This window comes from Camelina sativa, chromosome 11, assembly GCF_030686135.1.
Source record: "Camelina sativa cultivar CO46 ecotype springtype chromosome 11, ASM3068613v1".
Taxonomy (NCBI): domain Eukaryota; kingdom Viridiplantae; phylum Streptophyta; class Magnoliopsida; order Brassicales; family Brassicaceae; genus Camelina; species Camelina sativa.
In genome coordinates this window covers 44845934-44863032 of record NC_141890.1, presented here as the reverse complement: position 1 = coordinate 44863032, position 17099 = coordinate 44845934, and the positions used below count along the sequence as shown (strand labels likewise).

The 17099-nt window shown below is 36.3% G+C and overlaps 3 protein-coding genes and 1 pseudogene across 4 annotated transcripts; all 4 read left to right on the top strand.

Annotated features, from left to right (window-relative positions):
* The first annotated feature begins 554 nt into the window (after nucleotides 1-554).
* On the top strand, nucleotides 555-6091 carry LOC104726077 (DNA topoisomerase 1 beta). The gene is made up of 16 exons (XM_010444852.2): nucleotides 555-1160; nucleotides 1555-2811; nucleotides 2970-3164; nucleotides 3256-3336; nucleotides 3411-3470; nucleotides 3630-3724; nucleotides 3814-3970; nucleotides 4058-4183; nucleotides 4368-4448; nucleotides 4597-4687; nucleotides 4772-4905; nucleotides 5025-5093; nucleotides 5168-5257; nucleotides 5344-5447; nucleotides 5531-5699; nucleotides 5776-6091. The coding sequence occupies exons 2-16, from the start codon at nucleotides 1588-1590 to the stop codon at nucleotides 5860-5862; spliced, it is 2763 nt and encodes a 920-aa protein (XP_010443154.2). The 5' UTR covers nucleotides 555-1160; nucleotides 1555-1587; the 3' UTR covers nucleotides 5863-6091.
* Nucleotides 6092-6544: 453 nt separating this feature from the next.
* LOC104726076 (DNA topoisomerase 1 alpha) lies at nucleotides 6545-12077 on the top strand. 2 transcript variants are annotated; one of them, XM_010444850.3, is made up of 16 exons: nucleotides 6545-6890; nucleotides 7281-8788; nucleotides 8942-9136; nucleotides 9259-9339; nucleotides 9427-9486; nucleotides 9617-9711; nucleotides 9798-9954; nucleotides 10033-10158; nucleotides 10280-10360; nucleotides 10494-10584; nucleotides 10675-10808; nucleotides 10959-11027; nucleotides 11114-11203; nucleotides 11310-11413; nucleotides 11502-11670; nucleotides 11755-12077. In XM_010444850.3, the coding sequence occupies exons 2-16, from the start codon at nucleotides 7313-7315 to the stop codon at nucleotides 11836-11838; spliced, it is 3012 nt and encodes a 1003-aa protein (XP_010443152.2). In that variant the 5' UTR covers nucleotides 6545-6890; nucleotides 7281-7312; the 3' UTR covers nucleotides 11839-12077. The 2 variants fall into 2 exon arrangements, with proteins under 2 accessions (XP_010443152.2, XP_087327940.1); XM_087471814.1 differs by having other exon boundaries at nucleotides 6726-6890; nucleotides 7278-8788.
* A 696-nt stretch (nucleotides 12078-12773) lies between these two features.
* Nucleotides 12774-13895, top strand: LOC104728900 (putative B3 domain-containing protein At5g35780 pseudogene; annotated as a pseudogene).
* Nucleotides 13896-15523: 1628 nt separating this feature from the next.
* Nucleotides 15524-17065, top strand: LOC104726075 (V-type proton ATPase subunit e1). The gene is made up of 4 exons (XM_010444849.3): nucleotides 15524-15656; nucleotides 15774-15886; nucleotides 16315-16362; nucleotides 16710-17065. The coding sequence occupies exons 2-4, from the start codon at nucleotides 15789-15791 to the stop codon at nucleotides 16774-16776; spliced, it is 213 nt and encodes a 70-aa protein (XP_010443151.2). The 5' UTR covers nucleotides 15524-15656; nucleotides 15774-15788; the 3' UTR covers nucleotides 16777-17065.
* The last annotated feature ends 34 nt before the right edge of the window (nucleotides 17066-17099 follow it).

The window sequence follows — 17099 nt, the reverse complement described above, 5'->3', positions numbered from 1 at the left end:
TTACCACTGGACCAAAGCGACTTGGTTAAAACAATATGCGCATTCGAGTTAAGCAGATGAAGTTCATATTATGTGTCGATATTACAATATGCGCATTCGATATATCTATTAATTTGCCATGATTTTACGGGTGTGACTTTTTACACAGATTGTTCAGATTTGGTGAAAATGGTATCCTCACCATCTGTTGAAGATATCAATATCAAGATCGACATGACATAATTCACAAATTTCTCTTTGTCTTTTACTTTTAGGAATGCAAATGTTCTTGCAGATTGTTTGACACGACGAGTTTGTTCTTTACTACATGTTGCTATTTATGTAAACATATTCATTTTGATCGGCTCTTCTGAGTCAATCCTATATTTTATGTTGTTAAAAAAAAAAAATCAACAACATTTCCAAGCTTAAATTAGAAAGTTTTAATGAGAGAAATTTCAGATATTTTAAAATCATAAATTTTTAATTTAACTTTTTAGAAAAAATCTATAAAATATTTTAATATAGGAATTCAATTAAATAAAATTTATAATTCACTATTTAATATTTTTGATAAGATTGGAAATAAGAAAATGTATGATTATTATTGACACATGTTATACATGCATACAATCTAACTTTATAAAACAAGATGGGTGTATTTAACTTGACATTTTAAATGATTTATGTAAAATTTACAAATTTTATATTATTCATTTATAGAATTTAAAAAGTTTCATGAAATCTACTGTTATTGAATTAATAATTTAAAAATCATTTTTAAAATCATCGAAATCAGATAAAAACCCATAAAATCTAAAATAACTTTGGATACACCCCCTAAAACACACTTTTATTCCTAAATAAATATTAAAAATGGACAGTCAGTTGGAACATGTCTTCTGTTATTCCCCAAAACCGTTCTCAGATTTGGGCCTTCATTTATCTAAACCCAAGCAAAGAAATTACGAAGAAAATAATCCCCAAACCCCATTAAGACGGCGTCGTATAAGGAATAAAGTCTTAAAAGGGTCAAGACCCGCTGACCTATTCGGAGTCTTTCGTTAACTTAAGCCTCTACAACACAAAATACGGACAAGAAACCAAAGGCTGGTAAGAAATCCGTGAGGCGTGTGTGTCCCTGTGAGATTCATCATCGCCGATTTCATCGTGGCCCTAAGGTAGTTTGCATCAAATTCAATAACTTTTCATCCCGATTTTGATTGAATTTTCTGCTCAATTTCACAAATTCATATGTGATTTCAAATTTAGGGTTTCTTGCTTCAATTTGGGGATTTTGAGTTTTCAATTGAACAAAAACGAAAGCTTCAATTACATCATTCCTTGTTCGTATCGTATTCAATTCAATTACATCATTGCCAAATCGATTGATTGTATTTGTATGTTTTGGGATTAACATTGAGTTCCCTTGGCACCAATTGAAATGTCTTTATGCATGTTCTGGGTTTAGTTTTCTGAAATGAATGTTTAAGTATGTTAATGTATTATTAATTCAAGTTTGGTGCAGTTCAAGAAAATTAAATGTCTTTCCTTTTTGTTTCATTTGTTGATCAGGAGTTGCTTGTGAATAAACTTGCCTTGTTGGGTATGGCCACTGAAGCGTTTGTGAAGCCTGTTGTGCTAAATGGTCATGATGGGTACGAAGATGAAGATGAAGATGACGTTCCTTTGGTTTTTAAGAGAACCAGTAATAATACAGCAGCTACAACAAATCATTCAAGGCCTACTAATAATAGTGCAATGAGAAACTCGGCTGTTGGTTACATCAAGTCCCCACCACCAACGAGGTCTCCTATAACAAGCCCGAATAGATCAGCTTCATCTGTTAGAAGTTCAATGATGAAACCGTCGTTACCGTCGTCTTCGTCTGTTCAACGTTCGACTTTGAAGTCACCATTGCGGGATGATAGATCCGTTATTGTTGCTAAGGAGAGGAACGGTTTGGGGAAAGCACCATCTGTGTCCAAAAGCGATGATGAGGATTCTGAGGATGACAAACCTTTGAGTGTCAGGCTTAAAATGGATCCTAAGGAGATTACTAAACAGCCAATCTCTTCTGGGCGTGGGAGTACGCAGCAATCAGTACAAAAGGGGAACATGAGGCCTCAGGGGTTGAGTGATAACAACACTAAAAAGAGAGTTTTGGATGAGAGAGCTCCCATGTCCTCGACGGTTCAGACAAAGACCAGTGTGGGTACATCAAGTAGCAAGCCTGTTCATAATGAACAGAAGAGACCTTTGGTTAGCAATATCAATCGGAATGGTGTCAAACCTAAGACCGAAGGGCAAAGTTCTCAGGTACCTGCTAAGAGACCTCTTGAGAAGGGGAGTTCTTCGAATCAATCTTCTGTTAAGAGGCCTAAGCTGTCAGAGCCAGCTAGACCAGTGAAAGTGGAGCAAGGTTCACATAATGCAGCTACGCCAGATGCCAAAGGAAAGAATCTGGATGCATCAAAGCCGTTGAGAGCTAACCAAGCAACTGTGAAAGAAGATAACTCAGATGGTGATGATCATGTTCCTATTGCCTCAAGGATTAGGTCAGATTCCTCAAACAATAAATCCTCCTCCGCGAAGCCAAATTCTAGTAAAATGATAGCTTCTTCATCCAGAACAATAGCTAAAAAGCCCAACAAATGGGTGAAAGATTCTAAATATTCGAAATCTTCAAAATCATTACCCTCTGGAGATGGACAAACGAAATGGAAAACTCTAGAGCACAATGGTGTTATTTTTCCACCTCCATATAAGCGTCATGGGGTTAAGATATTGTATCAGGGAAAGCCTGTTGACTTGACTCCTGAACAAGAAGAGGTCCTTTCTCTGTCTTTTTTTTCTGCGTCTCTATCCCATGATAGTTTTCTTCGCTTACTTTCTGCAGCCGTTGACTTTCATCTTATTGTCCAGAGTGTTTTGTATGCTTTCTCATAGTCATGAGTGCTGAGCTGATAATATGTCATTTCTGTCTGCAGGTTGCAACTATGTTTGCGGTGATGAGGGAAACAGAATATTACAGTAAACCAAAGTTCAGAGAGAATTTCTGGACTGATTGGCGGAAAATACTTGGAAAGAACCATATAATCAAAAATTTAGATGATTGTGACTTCACTCCCATATATGAATGGTATATGCAGGAGAAGGAGACAAAGAAACAAATGACTGCAGAAGTAAAATTTAGTTTCTATAAGATAAAGTTCATTAGTACGCTATTCTCATGAAGATGTTGAATGATAATGTTATAATGCTAATGATGTACAGGAGAAAAGGATTTTGAAAGAGGAGAAATTAGAGCAGGAGGAGAAATACATGTGGGCTGTTCTTGATGGTGTCAGGGAGAGGGTAATTCCTTTTTTTTGTGTGTGATAGATATCAACTTTTAAAAATTTGCTAACCATAATCTTCAACAATTCCAGATTGGAAATTTCAGAGTTGAGCCCCCTGGGTTGTTTCGAGGCCGGGGAGAACATCCTAAGGTAAGTTTTTGCTGCATTTTTTTACATTATCCTTAAACTATATTATGCTGTTGTATGCTGTAGTATCACATGTAGAACATATTTCTTCCTTGTCCCCCCAGCTTCCATAGTTATTTCTCATTTTAGTAATTTTTTCTCTTCTGCGTCATTATGTTTAAGATGGGGAAGCTGAAAAAGCGGATTCGTCCTTGTGATATTACAATCAACATTGGTAAAGAGGCCCCTACTCCAGAATGCCCTATCCCTGGTGAAAGGTCTTATTTTTATGTGCTTGCCTTTGAAAAAGACACGTGTTTTACTTTTTCTATGACCTGATTCTAAGATTGCTATTCGTTTTTTTCAGATGGAAAGAAGTTAAGCATGACAATACTGTTACCTGGCTTGCTTTTTGGAATGATCCTATCAATCCAAAAGAGTTCAAGTATGTATTCTTGGCAGCTAGCAGTTCGTTGAAGGGACAAAGCGACAAGGAGAAGTATGAGAAAGCAAGGAAGCTACACGTAATGAGCTTTCGGTTCCGATAAAGTTTTTTTTTAAACTTTCCTGCTTTTCCTTTTCTTATCAAGCAACCTACAATCTGTTTGCAGAACTATATAGGGAGTATTAGAGCAGCATACACCAAAGATTTTAATAACAAGGATGTAACTAAGCGGCAAATAGCAGTTGCAACATATCTTATCGATAAGCTAGCCCTTAGGGCAGGAAACGAGAAGGTAATTTAACAATGATTCTTCTTTAACTACAATGATCCTCCTTTTTATTCAGTTTATCATTGTTTTTGGCTTATAAGTGATCATTACTCCATAAAACTGGCTTCTTATATATTGAACATGTTTCTGGATTTTCAAACAATTATCTCATATTTCCTTTCTTGGTCTTCATATTTTTACTGTATAGGACGACGATGAGGCAGATACAGTTGGTTGTTGTACATTAAAAGTAGGAAACGTGGAGTGTATTCCTCCAAATAAGTTAAAGGTATATACTTGATCTCAACCTGAACAAAATTGACTGCAGTATGTGCGAGAGTACTATAATGCCTGGGTTATTGATTGGCTTTTGTTCAACAAAGGCTTTTTTTGGTGCATATTATAGTGACTTATGGTATCCGCTTTGGCATTTTCAGTTTGACTTTCTTGGTAAAGACTCTATTCAGTATGTAAACACAGTTGAGGTTGAGCCACAGGTTTATAAGGCAATTGGGCAGTTCCAAGCGGGTTAGTTAAATTAAATTGGTTTTCTAATCTCAAGCTTGACCTTTCTAAACTGGGTAAATGACTTAGGTTTTGTCTTCTATCCAGGAAAATCGAAAACCGATGATCTCTTTGATGAATTAGATACTTCAAAACTCAATGCTCATCTTAAGGAGCTTATGGCTGGTCTCACAGCCAAAGTCTTCCGTACGTATAATGCATCCATCACATTGGATTCAATGGTATGTTGTCAATCCTTTTGAACCCGTTTTAAATTTATCCATTGCCACACCCTAATAGCATATAGATTTTCTTGAGTGAACTATTTTGTAAGCCGTTTTTGGTTGGGATGTTATGACAGTTGAGTAAAGAAACCAGAGATGGCGACGTTCCTGAAAAAGTTGTGGTTTATCAGCAAGCAAACAAGGAGGTAATGGCGATTAATCTCTCTGCTATTTTCATAGATAGTTAAGAGAATATGATTTATCGTATTTTTTTGGTTAGGTTGCTATCATTTGTAACCATCAACGTACTGTCTCAAAATCTCACGGAGCACAAGTCGAGAAGCTGGCTGTGAAAATAGAAGAACTAAGGGTAAACTATAAGCAAATCCTAATTAGCTTTGATCAAAATACAATTTCAATTTTCTTAGTCCCATCATCCCTGTATTTCTTTCGCAGGAGCAAATAAAAGAGCTCAATATTGATCTCGACAGGGCCAAGAAAGGAAGAACACCATTAATGGGATCTGATGGAAAGAGAAAGAGGAACTTAACACCTGAAGCGTAATATCTAAACCTGTCTTCACATGCATTATTATCTATCGCATAAGCATCTCCTTTAAAAAATGATACTCTTTGGAAAACAGATTGGATAAGAAGATAATGCAAACGCAAGGTAAGATCGAGAAGATGGAAAGGGATATGCAAACGAAAGAAGATATGAAAACCGTCGCGTTAGGCACATCTAAGATCAATTACATGGATCCTAGGATCACTGTTGCGTGGTGTAAACGACATGATGTCCCCATTGAGAAGGTAATAATGTATAAAAAGCTTCAACAAAGTCACAGATTTTGCAAACACTTGAAATTGACTTGTTTTGAAATTGCAGATATTTAACAAGTCTCTTCTGGCTAAGTTCTCTTGGGCAATGGATGTTGATCCTGAGTTCAGATTCTGTTTAAGCAGCGATGAATAAGTACATCTTCGTTGAGGCCAGCTTCACCTAACCATTCACTATACATTTACAGAGATAGAGAAAGAGAGTTAAAAAGAGTAGAAGAAAGAAAAAAATTTGTAAAAGAGGTTTCTTCTCTCTTAATAGTAAACCAAAGACTAATCAATGGAATATTTTATAGAGAACAGTTATAAAATTTTTACTCAATAAATAATTCAGGTCAATAATATTATAATGATACATAATAAAATACTTGTACTATGGATTATTAATAGGGTTATGCACTAAGTAACTAAATTGAGTAAATTCTTAGGACTTTATTTACACAATTCATTTTAACCTTTTTTAGTAATGTACTTCAAGGTAACTTTCAAATGGTTAAAAAGCCTTTTAGTTATAAAAAAATCTTACAATTAAAAGAGAGGTACATTTATAAAAATTAAATTTATCAAACTAAATTTTTGTCATTGGTTTTAAAAATAAAATATATTCTTAATCTACTATCTTTTTTTTGGGTAAGATTTTTAATCTACCATCTTATCCGATGCTATCTTATTTATCTAATGTCGTGTCATTTAATCATGACACATTTCATAGATATGATTGACATGTAATTTCATCGGATAAAAAAAATTAGATTTTTGTCATATGTGATTTTCACTAATATTATTTACTTAAAATTTGCTTCACAGTTTAGAAAACTAACTGATGAGGCGATGATTAATCAATTTCTCCATCTTAAAACCAACTTTGTGATGGGATTTTGGGGGAATTAAAAAAAAAGTTTTTGGGACGATAAAAGTGAAAAAAAAAATGCCTCTGGCGGTAAAAGTAAACGTTATGGCGCGACTCAATACGACGTCGTGAAAGGAAACAAAACCCTCAAGCGGTAGAACTCTCTAACCTGAAGAGAGTCTCCTAATGCCTTAGTCTCCTCGTCGTTAAAACGAGAGAAACCATCAGAGCCGAAGAGCGAACAGAGAACCGAGGGAGAGAGAGAGAGAGAGAGATAGGCTTCGCTGGACAATTTCTTCAATCTCTGGAAGAAGGTAGCTTCTTCAATCCGACGTTAATTATCCGAAATTTGATTGGATTAAAGCTCAATTTGCATCATTACCCAGTTATAGCACAAATTAGGGTTTCTCATTCTGAATTGGGGATTTGGTATTCCAACTGCAATGGATTCTTCAAATATGTGTTTTTATCTAATTATTTGTTCATCTAATCACGATGTAGTCTCTTGATTTAATGGGTCTTACTTAAACATGCGCGTTGTTCAAATCTTTGTAGTGTGTCAATATATATAAAGTGTTGTTTCTTGGGTTTATGAATCACTGTACTCATTATCTTGTAGTGTAGTCATTTTACTGTTTGTAGTCGTAATGGTGTTTGGGAACCTCTGACATTTCTTTGTGGTTTGTTTTATTTTTGGTCAGAAGTTGGTCTGAGTCCTTGTCTTGTTCCTTCGAGTATGGGCACTGAAATTGTTTCAGAATCTGTGATGGATAATGGGTATGACGACAGTGATGATGACAAACCTTTAGTGTTCAAGAGGAAAAGTAATGTTGCTTCTAATTCGAATCAGTCAAAATCCAATCCCCAGAGAAGCAAGGCAGTTCCTTCCAGCAAGGTTTCACCTATGAGATCGCCTGTGACTAGCCCAAATGGAACCACTCCTTCGAATAGAACTTCTATAGTGAAATCCTCTATGCCATCATGTTCTTCTAAGGATTCACCAGCAAAGTCACCATTGCGGAATGATACTCCCTCCACTGTTAAGGATAGGAGCCAGTCGCATAAAGATCAGTCTGAATGTAAAAGCGAGCATGAGGATTCTGAGGATGATAAACCTATAAGTTTCATACGATCTCGAAATTCCAGTCGGCCAAATAAAGGGCCAAGTTCTTCACGGCAGGTTTCTTTACCGCAGCCAGAAAAAAAGAATAGTGGAGATCGATCTCTTGATAGAGCTAACGGAATCATAAAAGATGAGTCAGATGATGAAGCTCCAATCTCGTTAATGTATCGGAAGAAGAATGATAGTGGGATGTCAGGGGCCAAACAGGTCTCTATTGATGAAAAGAAACCTTTGGCTAAAAAGTTGCATCAGAATGGTTCCACACTTAAGAATGAAGTCCCGAACTCTTCATGGCAGCTTTCTTCACCGCAGCCAGAAAAGAAGAATAGTGGTGATCAACCTCTTGATAGAGCAAACAAAACTATAAAAGATGAGTCAGATGATGAAGCTCCAATCTCGTTGATAATGTATCGGAAGAAGAATGATAGTGGGATTTCAGGGGCCAAACAGGTCTCTATTGATGAAAAGAAACCTTTGGCTAAAAAGTTGCATCAGAATGGTCCCACACTTAAGAATGAAGCTCCGAACAGTAAGGTATTAGGTAAGAGACCTCTGGAGAAGGATAGCTCACCAAATCAATCTTCCTTGAAGAAGGCAAAGGTATCAGCTTCACCTACTTCGGTGAAAATGAAACAAGATTCTGTCAAAAAAGAGTCAGATGATAAGGGAAGGGTTTTGGTTTCACCTAAACCAATGAAAGCTAAACAGTTATCTACCAGAGAAGATGGAACTGATGATGATGATGATCTTCCAATATCCAAGAGATTAAAATCAGATTCCTCCAACAGTAAAACATCAGCTGCAAAGCCTAAAGCAGTAAAACTAAGTTCGACTTCATCAGCTGCAAAGCCAAAAGTGACAAGAGTCGTTTCTCCTCGGTCCAAAGCAATGACCAAAAACTCTAAGAAAGTAACGAAGGACTCAAAATATTCTACGTCTTCGAAATCATTACCTTCCTCCGGAGATGGGCAGACAAAATGGACTACCTTGGTGCACAACGGTGTAATATTCCCACCACCATACAAGCCTCACGGCATTAAGATTTTGTACAAGGGGAAGCCTGTTGACCTAACTATTGAACAAGAAGAGGTTGTCCTCTCAATCCACGTTCTCAATCTTACTGATAAATGTTATAAACCCGTTTCTTAACTTAACTGATCCATTTCAATATCTAGAGTGCTTTCTTATGTCATTCCAAGAAACCATTGTTATCCATGCTGATGCTTTGTTGATGATATACAGGTTGCGACTATGTTTGCAGTGATGAGAGAGACAGAGTATTATAATAAACCTCAATTTAGGGAGAATTTCTGGAATGACTGGCGAATATTGCTTGGCAAAAAACACGTGATACAGAAGTTGGATGAATGTGACTTTACTCCCATATATGAGTGGCATTTGGAAGAGAAAGAGAAGAAGAAACAAATGAGCACAGAGGTAATTTATAAAAGAGAATTTCAAGTGTAATGGCTGACTACATTGGTGTGCCAGACCTGTTTTGATATTGTTAACAACTTTCAAGATGAGATGTATATCATAATGTAATTGACATGTTACAGGAAAAAAAGGCTGCTAAAGAGGAGAAACTGAAGCTAGAAGAGAAATATATGTGGGCTGTTGTTGACGGTGTCAAAGAGAAGGTAATTCTTCCCATAGCGTTGTCATTTCCCCCAAAACAGAGTTCCTCACTAGCTAGTTCCTGACTCAAACCTATGTTTGTCTTTCAGGTTGGTAATTTTAGAGTTGAACCGCCTGGGCTTTTCAGAGGCCGTGGAGAACATCCCAAGGTTAGTCTTGTCTCTCAGAGACTAGTTTCTGTAAACAACATACCTTGATGTTGCGGTTTTCGGTGGCTTCAGTTAAGGCATGGTCTATTCTGTGTTCGCTTTCAAAACCATCTGACTGTCTGTTTTTCAGATGGGAAAACTAAAGAGGCGTATCCGTCCATGCGAGATCACCTTAAATATCGGGAAAGATGCTCCTATTCCAGAATGTCCAGTCACTGGTGAAAGGTCTTGTTTTTCCATGGCTATTCTCCAAAATTGAAAAACATGATATAATGATCTTACTAAGCCATGAGAGCTGTGTGACTATGCAGTTGGAAAGAAGTAAAGCATGATAACACAGTCACCTGGCTAGCTTTCTGGAATGATCCTATTAACCCGAAAGAATTCAAGTATGTATTTTTGGCAGCTAGCAGTTCTCTGAAAGGGCTGAGCGACAAAGAGAAATACGAGAAAGCTAGGAATCTTACGGTAAGCAGCTTTCATTATGATTCGTACTTACTCTTTCATTGTTTCTCCTTTTTAGCAATATATTTGTTTTGACTGCAGGACCATATAGATAATATTAGAACAACATACACCAAGAATTTTACCGCCAAGGATGTTAAAACAAGGCAAATTGCTGTGGCGACATATCTCATTGATAAATTGGCGCTTAGGGCTGGAAATGAGAAGGTAATTTTGAACTAGTATTTTGCAAGTTCTTATGTAAAATCAAATGATTTCTAACAAATAATTGGCGCGTAAACTAGAAAGTCTTCTGAAGAAATCTCATACTTTCTTTTTTTATTGGTAGGATGATGATGAGGCGGACACTGTTGGTTGTTGTACATTAAAAGTTGGAAATGTGGAGTGTATTCCTCCAAATAAAATAAAGGTATTAATTTGATCCTTGATGTTTTATACTAGTTTCATATAACGAGTACACTTGTGAAAATGGATAATATGTATTTAATCCTGGGCAGAAGGCTTATACTCACACATTTCAATCTTTCTTTATATGTACCCAGTTTGACTTTCTTGGTAAGGATTCAATCCAGTATGTGAACACAGTCGAGGTTGAGCCTCTTGTTTACAAAGCCATTGGACAGTTCCAGGCGGGTGAGATATCGACTTGACATTTTTATATCAGAGGTTATTTTATTCTTGTGACTGATTCAAGTAACTTGCTTTCTTTTTTGCCTTATCCAGGAAAATCCAAATCAGATGATCTTTTTGATGAGTTAGACACAAGTAAACTGAATGCTCATCTGAAGGAACTTGTACCTGGTCTCACAGCTAAAGTTTTCCGTACATATAATGCTTCCATCACATTGGATGCAATGGTATGTTTTTAAATCTTGATCTTTTGAGTTTACATTGGATTTATGCTGCTATTCAATTTAGTTATAGAAACCCAATTACAAGATTTTATACATCTTTATTGTCTTCCTTTACATTTTCACAACTGTATTCCGTTTTGATGTGTGTGGCAGTTGAATCAAGAAACCAAAGATGGCGATGTTAATCAGAAAATAGTAGTTTATCAGAAAGCAAACAAGGAGGTAAAAAAGTTTGTTCATTCTCCTGGTAATTTCTTGTTTGGTGCATAACCCATGTGTCAGATTCATGATCTACTTCTTATTCTCAGGTTGCCATAATCTGTAATCATCAGCGTACTGTTTCTAAGTCACATGGTGCGCAAATTGAAAAATTGGCTGCGAGATTAGAAGAACTCAGGGTACAAATCTCCTCTGAAGTTGTATTGTTAACTTTTTGGAGTTCTCTGCTTTTCTTTTGGATTCATTATATGCCCTTACGTTTGTCTGTATTTAATAATTCTGTAGGAGGGTCTTAAAGAGCTGAAAACTAATCTTGACCGGGCCAAAAAGGGAAAACCACCATTGGAAGGTTCTGATGGGAAGAAGCTTAGAAACTTAGAACCAAACGCGTAACATAACTTTCCCCTCTTACTTCTCCAAGATATATGTATCTATCTCTTCTTTAAGATTTACGTCCTTTGAATGTAATTATTGCAGGTGGGAGAAGAAGATTGCTCAACAGAACGTTAAGATCGAGAAAATGGAAAGAGATATGCATACAAAAGAGGACTTGAAAACCGTGGCACTGGGCACGTCTAAGATCAATTACCTGGATCCTAGGATTACAGTTGCATGGTGCAAACGTCATGAAGTGCCAATCGAAAAGGTAAAAGCTTTTTTCCAGAAACATGGTTGTCTTCTGAACAAAAAGATACAAGTCTTTTTTCTTATATGTTTCTCTGTGTTGTAGATATTCACGAAGTCTCTTTTGGAGAAGTTTGCGTGGGCGATGGACGTAGAACCCGAATTCAGATTCTCGCGCCAGATGGTATAGAGCTCAGATGGAAGCAAAGTTATTAGGAGAGCAGCAAATGAGCATTGAATAAGATAAGAGCAAAGAGTAAACCGGCCTTTTCTATTCATCTTCCTCCTTTGTTTAGAATTTCAAACTGTTTCATTATTAGTTAAATAACCTTTTGTCTCTTTTCATTTAACATTTACTATGACTATGACTAAACAAATGCTTATGTTATTTTTCAAATCATTAAAGAAATAGAAAATCTGAAGAACAAATCGAACACTATTCCCACTGTTTTCATAAGATGTCTTATTTTAGTTTTGGCTTGCGTGGTATGGGAAAATGAGAATTCTTCCCACATTTTTGGTTTATATACCTCAAGTTCTTTTTTGGGTTTTCATCAGCTATTTTCATGCAATTATATGTTCAAATCTCAAGTTTTTATGTAGACGTGTCTCATTGTAAAGTTGTGACAATACGGTTTGGTTTGTAAAGATTAATAAACTTTTGAGACTATCCACTGTTTTCGATTGTATGTTATTGTATGAAGTCGAACGTAAATGCCAAAACACTAATAAAAATTAAATACACAACAACAACAACAAAAAAAAAATGAAACAAAAACGAAACTGCAGAGAAACTTCCTAAATTTTTTCACAACTTCTCTTCTCATTCTCGGGGAAAAGGAAATATCAAATAAGGTCTAAATCGTAATTATGACATTACCCTAATCATCCATATTAACTTGATCACAACGGCTATAATTAGTTACTAATCACAATAATTAAACCACTAAACTCAAAAGAAGAATGAAAACAAAAAACCCTACCCCTAATGTAAGTATATAAGGCAAGAAAAGGCCTTTTTCCTCTTCAGTTTCGCTTGTTTCTCTCCTCTCAATAACAATTTCCTTCTTCCTGATCACGTCTTTCACTCTCACAACTTTTTGAGTTTCTTTCAATTCGATCACCATGAGTATGAATCATCTCACGGATTCAGGTATGTGGTCGAATTTGTTTTTACTTGTGGATACTGCGGTTATGGTTCAGGAAGAAGAACAACGTCGTCGCCGTGGAGAAGACGATAGCGAGAAGAGTTTCTTCTATCTTTTCCCGAGGAAGAAAAGGTCGTCTTTGGTGAAGAGAAGGTACACACAACAAAACCCTAATGGGACTTCTAGAATGTCTTCTTCTTCATCGCTCGATGATCACGAGACAAAAAACACACCAAACCCTAGTTTTTTTGATGATCCTGTGGTGTATGATGCGGAGCTACTACGTGCAAAGAAGGGGAAATCTAAGATTGTCTGTGAAGATTAGGAGTACCGCCGAGAGAGTGATGAGGCGACGAGACTCTTTGAGAAGAACATGAAGAGATTGGTAAGAAACCTAGGACGAAACTTGGATGATCTTGATGGGTCGTCGTCTTCTATGTCTTCATCGTTCCTGAACCTTCGTTGTTATAATTACCCTTCGTTACTCCTCGGTTACAACACGGCTAAGTCTGAGAAGACAGAGAGGAACGACCCTAGTTACCAACCATGCCTAAAGGAGAACACAACAAGCCGCAAGAGGCGTGCCGTGCAACAGAGGAAGAGTGGTAATTTCAAGAAAGCAAAGGTTGCTTCTTTCCCAAGGAGGACGGATACAGATGCACCGGAGTGGATTTTTCAGGTGATGAGAAGAATGAGAGCTGATGCTGCAAACCCGTTGCTGATCTTTGAGAAGGGTCTAAAAGCGAGTGATGTGAAATCAGGCCAGAGTCGTCTCTTAATCCCATTCCAACAGCTCATCAGGAACGATTTCTTGACGCCAGGGGAGTATCGAGCCATGGAGAAAGACGAATACAAGGAAAACGACGATGAGAATATTGGTGTTGGAGCGATTTTTGTGAACCAAAGATGTGAAAAGTGGGGTGTACGTTTTAAGATATGGGCGATGGAAAAAGACAGTGGACACGGGACCTTGAATTACGCTTTGAACTGGGGGTGGAACGATGTCGTCAAGGGTAACGACTTAAAAGAGGACGACAAGATCAGTCTTTGGGCTTTCAGGTGGCGTGGAGTACTCTGCTTTTCTCTTGAGACATACTAAGCTTCTTCCTTAATTTGCTATCTGATAATGTTTGATTTGTGTCTTGAAACGTTGTAACTTGATTGATCTTAGCTTATTTCTTCTGCACTGTCATTGAACTTGAGTTTATGGTAAGTGTAATAACTTCTAGGAAGTGTTAATTAGGTAGCTACATTAAGGGGGTATATTATGGTTTTGATGTTAAACTCGGTTGGGTTCATCTCTTCTATTATTAGTAGTAACTTGTACATGTAAACCAAATGTTGTCTCAGATATTTTCTCTCGTTTGAATTGAACATTTTTTTCATAAATATGGTCTCTTCTATTATTAGTAGTAACTGTTCAATACCTTTGTGATGGAGATAATCAACACAATACACAGAGAGAAACAATAAGATCATGACAAACAAGTTTAGGCTTCGGTAGAAGTATAACCTGTGTGATGAAATGATTATTTGGACAGCTCTCAAGAAAATTTGGCAACATTTGCTAATTCAGTCATTAGACTTCACAAGGAATCGTGTCCTGTACGGTGACAGATGATCTGAAGATTCATTTACTTTGAATTGAGGTTTGAACGACATCGTCAAATATAACAACTTGAAAGCCGATGACAAGATCAGTCTTTGTACTTTCAGGTGTCGTGAGTTCTCTGCTTTTGCCCTTAACAAAGTAGCTCTTCACTTTTTCACTAGCTATTCAGGTGATTCTTGAGGTTTTTCTGTATAGTAGTAACTTTTTCACTTGTTCACTTGTCTGTCCGTCTCCTCAGAAAGATGAACATGGTGTGAACAATGATCAAATGTATATTGTGTTGATGCTTAGAGTCATATCTGAAGTCCAGAGAGTGAGATTTGTCTCTAAGAAGCTGCATAATCATAGTACTATCCTTGTATGATTCAGAGTTTTTCACTCCTCTTTACGGTTGATATGCAGAGTAGTAGGCCATGACAGATAGAGATTGTCCTGTAATCGCAGCCACTCCGTTTAATTAATTAATAAAATGTTAAGCATAATCAATGAAAGGTTAATAAAATGTTCAAAGTTTGGATTTTTATCTGATTTTATGTCGGTCAATACTGAGTAGAAAGAAGCTTTCCTGATTTGTGATTCTTGATGGGGACAGGTTTCAGAGTTTAATGGATATTATATTTTATACCTCAGAATCAGAATGATTAGAAAACGAGATAAAGTTATTTATTTTTCTTCATTTTATCTATGTGAGCAAAATTAACAATTGCAATACTAAAATACTTTGTTTATGATAAAATGATACCACTTTTAATAATATTTAATATCTTTTCAATTTATCTTAAGTAAAATAATAATTTATATGTATTAATAATTCCATATAACATTTTTAAACAAACTATCCTACTTTTTCAAATCATTTTAAAGAAATAGAAAATCTCTGAAGAACGAAAAAAACACTATTCCCACTGTTTTCATAAGATGTCTTATTATTTTAGTTTTACGATTAAAAAAACATCACAAAATGCATAATTATTCACTTGGAAGCTTATTTGTAAGTTTAAATGTGTGTGATTTTAAGCCAAAAACTAAATAATTACAGTGTGTTTGACTTTTGACTTATTAACAGGGATATGCAGAAGATAAAACTAGGATTAGACTATTTTGCCCTCATAAAAATCCCAAAACTCACACGTACGAATCCAAAATTCAGATTCGCACGAAGAAGAAGACATCATCAATCATCAATCATCAATCATCAATCATCAATCATCATCGTCGTCCTCCTCCTATCTTCATTTTTTCAAATCTGTAAGATCTCTCAGATAATTTCTCCTCTCACGTATTTTTCCGATCGGATTTGAATCGATCGCGTTGAGGTATTATACCTTGAATTCACGTGCGTGTAATACATACATCTCGTCGCAGATTCAGGAATCAAACATGGGTTTCCTTATAACAACCCTAATCTTCCTCGTCGTTGGGATCATTGCTTCTTTGTGCGTTAGAATCTGCTGCAACAGAGGTCCTTCCACGAATCTGTATGTCTCCCTTGCGACCCTCTTGCTTTCCAAAATTTTCGATATTTTTGATTTCTTAATATCCTAAATTATGAAATTGGTCGTGTGTGTGTGTGTGTCTGTGTTAGATTTGATTGCTGCATCAATGTTAGTTCCCAGGGATTTTCAATGGAATTGAGAATTGTAAAACGGGAAACTTAATAATGGGTTTCAAATTCTTTGAATTGGGTTGCTTGACGTGGTGATATCTTCAAGGTAGCTTGGTTGATTGTTAGAAATAGTATTATAATGGTTTTGTTTCTTGTGCTCTGAAGGTTTTATGGATATGTTCAAGCTTTGTAATTCATAGTCTGTCTTCTTTGTTTCTTGACTGTTTTACTTTGGCTCTCTCCTTCTGTAAACATGTAATGGAGTAAAAATATCTCATCTTTATTCCTCTCTGATAACAGGCTACATCTTACCTTGGTCATTACTGCGACGATCTGCTGTTGGATGATGTAAGTTTATGCTTTTGATATACAATTACATGTTGCTTTCTGGCCTTTATGGTTTACATTTGCAGCCATTGTTTCTCTTTTTGCTTTTCTTTGTCTTCAATTTTGCTTAGTGTCAGTAGAACTGTTATTGCTTCCTCTCCTTAATGAATCAAAATGTCGAATCCTACACGCTAAAGATGTCTAGAACACAATTTCCAGTCTTAGTTGAACTTGCTGAAAGTTTCATTATTGAACTCTCATGAGCATTGTCAATGGTTCTTTGAGTGCCTGTATATCGAGTTTGATTTCTATGTTGCTTTGGTTTACAGTTTCTTACTTCTTTTTGTTTTATCTCTTGACTATGGTAGGTGGGCAATTGTATATATTGCACAGATGAATCCTCTGATTGTCCCCATCTTAAGCGAAACAGAGTAGAATCCTCTACTCAGACAAGAGAACCACCTCAAACTAGAAAACACATGCGCAGAGTCGAGTCATCTTTGATCCTTCTGTATGTTCAATCTTTAAACAGAGTTCCTTCCTGTTTGTAATTCTTTACCTTGGTGTGAACAAAATCAAGAACCTTTTGGCCACTTTACTATTTCGAGATTTTGTTGTATTCACTTCTCTCATTCATTCCCCAACACAAAGCTGAATCTCCCTTCTGAGATTATTGCAAACACTCCCACCAATGTATTGTCGATTAAATAATCTTTTTGGAATAGTTACGCTTTACTGTATGTTTGATAAGTCAGTTT

Bases quoted from the DNA above. Each gene is read 5' to 3' on its own strand.
- LOC104726075 (XM_010444849.3), top strand. From the start codon at position 15,789: ATGGGTTTCCTTATAACAACCCTAATCTTCCTCGTCGTTGGGATCATT. The intron at 15,887-16,314 runs GTATGTCTCCCT...CTCTGATAACAG, and splicing joins AGAGGTCCTTCCACGAATCT to GCTACATCTTACCTTGGTCA. The intron at 16,363-16,709 runs GTAAGTTTATGC...TGACTATGGTAG, and splicing joins ACGATCTGCTGTTGGATGAT to GTGGGCAATTGTATATATTG.
- LOC104726077 (XM_010444852.2), top strand. From the start codon at position 1,588: ATGGCCACTGAAGCGTTTGTGAAGCCTGTTGTGCTAAATGGTCATGAT. The intron at 4,449-4,596 runs GTATATACTTGA...TGGCATTTTCAG, and splicing joins TTCCTCCAAATAAGTTAAAG to TTTGACTTTCTTGGTAAAGA. The intron at 5,448-5,530 runs GTAATATCTAAA...TTTGGAAAACAG, and splicing joins AGGAACTTAACACCTGAAGC to ATTGGATAAGAAGATAATGC.
- LOC104726076 (XM_010444850.3), top strand. From the start codon at position 7,313: ATGGGCACTGAAATTGTTTCAGAATCTGTGATGGATAATGGGTATGAC. The intron at 10,361-10,493 runs GTATTAATTTGA...ATATGTACCCAG, and splicing joins TTCCTCCAAATAAAATAAAG to TTTGACTTTCTTGGTAAGGA. The intron at 11,414-11,501 runs GTAACATAACTT...TAATTATTGCAG, and splicing joins AGAAACTTAGAACCAAACGC to GTGGGAGAAGAAGATTGCTC.